Source organism: Octopus bimaculoides, chromosome 3 (genome assembly GCF_001194135.2).
Source record: "Octopus bimaculoides isolate UCB-OBI-ISO-001 chromosome 3, ASM119413v2, whole genome shotgun sequence".
Lineage (NCBI taxonomy): Eukaryota > Metazoa > Mollusca > Cephalopoda > Octopoda > Octopodidae > Octopus > Octopus bimaculoides.
Window position 1 is genome coordinate 94,264,409 of NC_068983.1, and position 8,096 is coordinate 94,272,504.

General features: G+C 35.9%; 1 protein-coding gene across 1 annotated transcript in view; it reads left to right on the forward strand.

The window, feature by feature from the left end:
* The window catches only part of LOC106882163 (succinate--CoA ligase [ADP-forming] subunit beta, mitochondrial), a 43,276-nt gene that overhangs the window by 29,682 nt on the left and 5,498 nt on the right, over positions 1-8,096 (forward strand). The window contains exons 6-8 of the mRNA XM_014932742.2: positions 2,292-2,388; positions 3,580-3,741; positions 4,454-4,596. Of these exons, the coding sequence (XP_014788228.1) occupies positions 2,292-2,388; positions 3,580-3,741; positions 4,454-4,596 (402 nt within the window). The remainder of the gene's footprint in view (positions 1-2,291; positions 2,389-3,579; positions 3,742-4,453; positions 4,597-8,096) is intronic.

Here is an 8,096-nt window from a genome sequence, read left to right on the forward strand (position 1 = left end):
GTTTCACTGCCATGTAGCATGGTTGTTCGTACGCATGCGTCATACAGTCTGCCTTTTACTCTGAGTGAGAGTCCCTTTGTCGCCAGCAGGGGTAAGAGCTCTCTAAACTTTGCCCAGGCTATTCTTATTCTAGCAGCTACACTTTCAGCGCACCCACCCCCACTACTAACTTGGTCGCCCAGATAGCGGAAGCTATCGACTACCTCTAGTTTTTCACCCTGGAATGAGATAGAAGTTGTTTCCTGTTTGTTTGCAGTCTTTATTGCACCTGAACATCTGCCACAAACAAGGCTATATATATATATATATATTGGTAGAGCGAGGGATACTCTTGACCGGAGAGGTTAGCGGGTGTGATTGCAAAGACAAATAGATAAGGAATGAATAAAAACAGATGTCAGGCCTGCAGGTTGGGTAGGGACAGGGTAGTGCTGGAAATAAACAGAAGTTTGAGGCCTAATGGTATTCTATTAAATATGGTATTGCAACTGAGGAAAATTATACTAGTTATATTTTGGGTGTGCAAATAAAGGAAAAGAGGGGAAATAGAGCTATTGTGGATGTACCAATTAGAATTCTTTTCATTTGTTCATGGATTTACCTAATGAATATGTATCCTAATTGTATTGCTCCTCCCTTTTTAGACAAAATGCACTACAATAATATTGATGAGTTATGTCCCTCCATTGCTATATCTGTTTAACCTCTTCCTCTTCGATGACAATACTTGGCCTATGGATTCTTCACTCGACATGATCTTTAACTGATGAGATATTCTAGAAACTGCTGCTAGAGACTATGTACACCTTTTTATTATATGGCTAAATTAAAAGTCCTTGTTAAATCTTGCCAAACCATTTGTCTCTTCATTTCTGATTTTAATCTATATACATACATACATACATACATAAATATATATATATATATATATATATATATATATATATATGCACACACACATACATACACATGCACAGGAATGTACACATACCTAACACACACATACATGCACACACGTACACACAACTACATCCACATACATACACATGCACAAAAACACACATATACCTCCACACACAACCCCTCGTTCACACACACATATCTCCCACATACACAACATGCACTGATACATACATGCACACAATTACACATACATGGGCATATACACATGCACATACACACACAGAGGAACGCACATATACTTCACAGATACAAACCCATATACATGCACACGCACGCACACACTACACACAAAACCACAAAATGCACACACACAACATATACATACATGCGCACATGTACATACACACACATTACTTCAAACTGCCAGTTGAACACCTTTCTACTGACCATTCCCCTACGCACATGTGAAGAGACACACAACTACACAAAAGACTGCTACTCCTGCTACTAAATTCTTCCTACAATATTAAACGACACAAAGTTCACTCACACATACACATATAAACAGCCAAAACCACACACACAACACATACACGTGCTATTACATGCACACAGACTTGCATGCACGCGCATACCCACACATACCTCCTCTTACACTCTCCTGTCTTAGAAAGAACTTTTTCTTCACCCATTCCCTTCCGGTCATTTCAAAATGTAACCACATGTGAATCATTGGCAATTTTCTTCCTCCGTCTTCCTTTCTATTGGACTTTCCTCTGTTTCTGAAGAAGAGCGTCTGCTCGAAACGTTAAACCATCGTTCTTTCCTTCCATGATCATCTGCTAATACATTACATGTACCACGTCCTTGCGTTGTTGTTTTTTGGGGATTTACTCTATATATATATAGGTGCAGGCATGGCTGTATGGTAAGAAGCTTGCTTCCCAACCACTGGGCTCTACGTTCAGTCTGACTGCACCTTGGGCAATTGTCTTCTACTTTGGCCTCAGGCCAACCAAAGCTTTGTGAGTTGATTTGGTAGATAGAAACTGAAAAAAAACTCCTGTATATATATCTATCTGTGTTTGTCCCCACCACCATCACTTGACAACCAGTGTTGGTGTGTTTGCATCCCCATAAGTTAGGGTTTCAACAAAAGATACCAATAAAATAAGTACCAGGCTTAAAAAAATAAGTACTGAGATCATTTGACTAAAAATCTAAGACTGTCCCATCATGCCCACAGTCTAATGACTGAAACCAGTAAAAGACAAAAGATATATAATATTACATTTTGGAAGTTATTACTACTGTTTTTCAATAGTATCTTTGACTAAAAGCATTTTTTCCCCCTTTAAATTATATGAATTTAATCTGTTTCATTTTAGGTTGTTGATATTATGCAGAAATTGTACAATGTGTTTATTAAGTATGATGCAACCATGGTTGAAATCAACCCTCTATCAGAAGATTCTAATGGAGATGGTAAAGTATAATTACATTTTCTCAAGGTAACTTATAAAGTATACGACATAGACTAACAATATGACAGTACTTCCAACATATCAGGTTCACAGCTATGCTATCCATCTTCATTTATATTTGTTTGGGAGTGGTAGAAATTTCTCTGTATTTAATAATCTAATTTGACTGTTGTATCTCCCAGCATATAAGTCAAATTTTTCAAATTGAAATTTACTGCCAAAAAAAAGGTAGGCCAACTTAACCACCAAGACAACTTTGGAGGATCAAAAATTCCATGTGAAATACAGCAGAATTTGGAAAGATAGTGATGTTTTGAGGAATGTTTACACTGTATACTGGAAAATATGGTAAAATATTTATTTCTAAAATTGGCACTATAGCTTAAATTTTGCAGGGTACAGTATAATCAACCCAGTTCTTCACTGGTACTTATTTTACTGATCTTGGAAATATGAAAAACAAAGCTAATCTTGACTAGATCTAGTTTCAGGACATATAGAGATTTACCTAAATATTGTAAGGCATTTATCTGACGCTCTGCCAATTTTACCAGTGCAGAGTCACTAGCTTTTATAAATCCTTTCATATACAGCCATAACAAATCATCTTTAAAGCCACTTACATAAGCCTAACTTTTTTTGTATTCTGCTATAGATTATAGTTTGGAGAATTGTAAGCACATGGAGAATTGTAAGCACATGAGAATTATTAAAATGATAAACTTGATATAAAGGATAATTTGCTGGTGTCTCTTGGGTGATCCTTGTTGCTAGTTGTTAGGTTTAATCACGTGAGTGCTTTCAGATCAAAGATCCTTCATCAGATGTTCTTATGCTTTTTTTTTTTTCTTGTGGTGGTCATTGCTGGTGCTGGTTAAAGGTTCTAGAAGCAGTAGATGTATAGATATACTCATTCCAGCAGTTAAGGCTGGGTGTTTTCCTAATGAAGTGTACTTTCGTGATTTTCAGGTTGATTGCCTCCACCAAGGCCACGTATCTCTTTAGAGAATACACCAGCACATTATCCTTGCTTGCCACCCCCATCCCCTCACCAACACCACCAGACCATGTATCTTCTTAGAGAATTGCCTACCTTCTTTATCTTCCTAACTCCTACTAATGGCATTACCCTGTTGTCTTACTATGCTATTTATATAAAGCTCTTTTAAAAATGTATTTTTGCTTTTTCCAGTATATTGTATGGACTGTAAACTAAATTTTGATGACAATGCTGCCCACCGCCAAAAAGATATTTTTGCATGGAAAGATTGGTCACAAGAAGATCCACGTGATCATCAGGCTGCTGATGCTGATCTAAACTACATTGGATTGGATGGCAGTATAGGGTGTTTGGGTAAGTTTGGATTTTTTAATTTACATATCAGACCTCATGGGGGGAAACACTAGAACATATAATCACAAACTAATAACTAATTATATTTTCTGCAACCATTTTGAAAGAGTTACTGCAGTTTTTTTTACTATTACCTTAAATCAGTGCAATGTTGATAACAAGTGACAAGATCCCAATGTAATTTTATCTGTTTCCCCCATTCTTTTATTCTTATTATTTTATTTGTTTCAATCATTAGACTGCAGCCATGCTGGGACACCACCTTGAAGAATTTTTAGTCAAATGAATCAATTCCAGTATTTATTGTTTTTTAAAAGCCTGGTACTTATTCTATTGGTCTCTTTTACTGAACTACTAAGTTACAGGGACATAAACACACCAACACCAGTTGTCGAGTGAGAGACATGCACACACACAAGCTTCTTTCAGTTTCCATTTACCAAATCTGTTCACAAAGCTTTGGTTGGCTCTAGGCCATAGAAGACACTTGCCCAAGGTGCCATGCAGTAGGGCTGAACCTGGAACCATGTGGTTGGGAAGCATGTTTCTTACCAGACAGCCATGCCTGTATTAAAACTAAATATTTGAATATCTCAAATTAATCAAATTGTATTAACATTCTTTAACTCTAGGAAGAGCTTTTTGGATTTGTAGGAAAACAGTTTGTTAATGATACTCTTTAGAATATCCTAAATTTATTGTTTTCTTTCAGTAAATGGTGCTGGCTTGGCAATGGCAACAATGGACATAATCAAACTTCATGGAGGAAACCCAGCTAATTTCCTAGATGTGGGAGGTGGAGCTACAGCCAAGCAAGTCACTGAAGCATTCCGCCTCATTACTTCAGATCAAAATGTAAGTTTTGATGTGTTTTATTTCCACTAAGTAAAATATGTTTCATGGTGTTAATTATCTGAGAGATTGTGACATTGATTGATATAAAATCCTAATCTTAGAAAATATTGTGATGTTAATAAATATAGCTTAGAAAAAAAAGCATCATTTTAATATAAATTGTAGGTCACAATTAAACAAGTTTCTACAGTAATCATATTGACAATCATAGTATGAAGGCATTTTTTTTCTCTATGGATTGAACAAGTTGAAAAGTGGGCATTTATATAAGTTTTTAGATAAGATGTTTAGTAGCAATTTTCAATATTACATAAACTGTTCTATGATGTACAAAGAATTGTCTGAAAAATTGCCCTGCGGTCCTCTCTTATAGGGTGCAGTGATGCAGTCAGTACAAGATATTCAGCCTGCTTTCATGCTATTTCTATATATATGGAAGTATTAGCAATGATTGCAGTAGAATCACATTATTCAAATACATCAGAAGACTGTTCTGGTGTCTGAGTAATCCAATAACTATATTGAAAAAAAAAACAGCATTTTTATTGGGATGTTAAGAAGGCCTTATTTTGGATTGAGGAGTTTCATATTCCTGCAAATCACTACACAAATTATGATAGCACAGTGAAAGCAAGAAGTTAATATGTTGCTGTGGTATCATGAAGCAACATTCCCAGTCTGGATTGTGCAGCTGTGTTCCAGCATTTTCATTATAGCTTTAAGTGGATCAGATAACCACAGACTTGGCAATCACTGCTCAGCTGGGATGAGGCCAGAAGAAACTCTGAAATCCAAAGTGTACCTGCATGCAAATTAATTAATTAGACTGTATGTAGTGCTTAATGAGAAACCTTTATTTATCTATGGAACCTTTTTAGCTTTTTAATAAACATGCTAACATTGAAAGTTCAAAAAACAGACATAAACATTTGATCAATAAGCCTGTCTCACTGGAAGGATGTATATTTTATAAGTCCCATAAACTTGTTTCAAATGAAGAAATAACTTTTTTTAAATATTTTGTTTTTTAAATCATTATTTGCACTGTGAAAAGTAAGATCTGAAACAATGGCTTGCATATTCTTAATACATCCCAGCAGATATTAATATGCTTGTCAGTTTTGTGTATGTCACACGAAAACAACTCTCATTTACAATGGCAGTGTGTTCATAACACGCTCAGTGCAAGGAATTCTACCACATTAGAGTTTTGACATGTGTCTCATCAATCAGAAGTGTCCAAACCTTTTATCCTGAACAAGTCACCGGCAAACAAATTGTTTGCTAATCAGTGCTGGTATTTGCCAACTGATAAAAAAAATATTTACATTTTGATTACTTAGGTTATTTTTAGCCATATTAAACTATTTTGAAAGATTTATGGCTATTTTATCAAAGCATAAGCAATAATTTTTGTTGCTGTTTTAGCTCCAGATCAACCATAGTCAAACAGACTCATGATCTCAGGTTTTCTAGCTGTGACTATCCCATCTTTCCCTACAACCTTTCCCATATCTAGAAGTATATTATTCAATGTGTATGAATCTTTGCAATTTTTAAGATAGTATGGTATGATCTGGCTGCTATTTCTAGCAGGTTGAATAACACAAGGACACATTGTCGTTGGTTTGCAGATCAGCAATGTGCTAAAAATTTGTACATTGTCGTTAGAAAAAGTACTGACTGTATATTAATAGATATTTTACTTATTAAAGAGAAACTTAAGATATTTTGATAAAACTAAAACTCTAGAGATGTTTGTGTGTACTCGAAATATCTCAGAAATAGTATATTTTTCAAAATTTTTTTTGCATATTTATTTTCACACTTACCTTTGGCAGTGCAGTACACATTTTTGTGATCTTTGGGACTCTATTTGTTAAGGAAAACAGTTAAACACAATTTTTGTTTGTTATTTCTTGACGAAAAATAAAACATCGCTTCTGTGACGTCAACACACATACACATAATGAATGTCATGGCGTGTCAATCAACACAAACACTCGTTTGCTATCTGTGACATATACACACACACATAATCTTCATGCTTTCTAAGAAAAAAAAAAGGTGACATTTTGACATACACAATATTTTAATCATTTAGAAATACTTTCAACTGAATGTGATTTCAAAAATGTAAGTTGTTTGTACACTAAGTGGCAGAGGTAAAGAATATGTACACCACCCATTTTCGGCATAACAAAAACCCTAACCCTAACCACCAAATTTACATATTCTTTACTTTTGCCCAGTAAGTATTTATATTTTAACTTTCTTTAAACAGACAATGTTTTTTTTTTAATTATTTTCAAGTGAATGGCGATCTTTTGCTTATCTTCTGAAGTTCGTTAATTTCTGTATCAAATTTTTATTTATTTAATTTTGTTTTAAAGTGAAAGAAAGGAGAAAGTGAAAGATGTATGGATGTGTGTGTGTGTGAAAGAGAGAGAGAGAGAGAGAGTGATTGAATGGGGTGTGTTGTCATGTATATGTACATACATCAGTACATATGCATATATCTTTTTTGTATTTACGTGTGCATGTGTGTGTCAGAGAGTGAGTGAATGTGTGTTCTCATGTATGTGTAAGTGAAACTCTCTCTCTCTCTCTCTCTCTCTCTCTCTCTCTCTCTCTCTCTCTCTCTCTCTCTTACGTCCATTTCATATACACATTCAAACATCTGGCACTTTCTCCTCGCTTTCACTTCAAAACAAAAGTAAATAAATAAAAAACATTTACGAAAATTAACAAACAAAACCAACTGATCCGGATGACAGTTCTGAGCCTCAAAGCAAAAGATTGTCCCAAGGGAATACTGTTGCAAAAAATTTTTGAGTGCATTCAACGTATCTCAGCTCCAAAGATTTGGCTGCTATTTCTAGCATACCCTGCTGGTTCGTAACAGCTATTTGCAATAAAGGACCCGAAATACTTGTTATGTGGTAGCAGGGCGTGCAAGAAATAGCAGCCAAATCTTTTTCTTTTCTGGGGAAAGAAACCGTTTACGCATGATTTCAATGTCACATTCATTGAAAGCATGCGAAATAACCTGGAAAAGAAGAAAAAAAACCCATGAAACAAAACTCTGTTGCTGGGAAACTCAGACTTTCCAGGTGATCCAACGGGTCACGGGTAGTCTAGTATATTTTTAAAAATTTAATTAGAATCTTAAATCCTTTGATTCTATTCTTCTATTCAGTTTCGGTCTTCCTTTTTGTAATTCATATTCGAGCGAGATCGTTGCCAGTGACCCTGGACTGGCTCTTGTGCTGGTGACACATGAAATGTTTTGAGCGGGATCGTTGCCAGTGCCCCTGGACTGGCTCATGTGCGGGCGACACATGAAATCTTTCGAGCGAGATCGTTGCCGGTGCCCCTGGACTGGCTCATGTGCGGACGACACATGAAATCTTTTGAGCGAGATCGTTGCCGGTGCCCCTGGACCGGCTCTTGTGCGGGTGACACATGAGGTTTTTCGAGCGAGATCGTTGCCGGTGCCT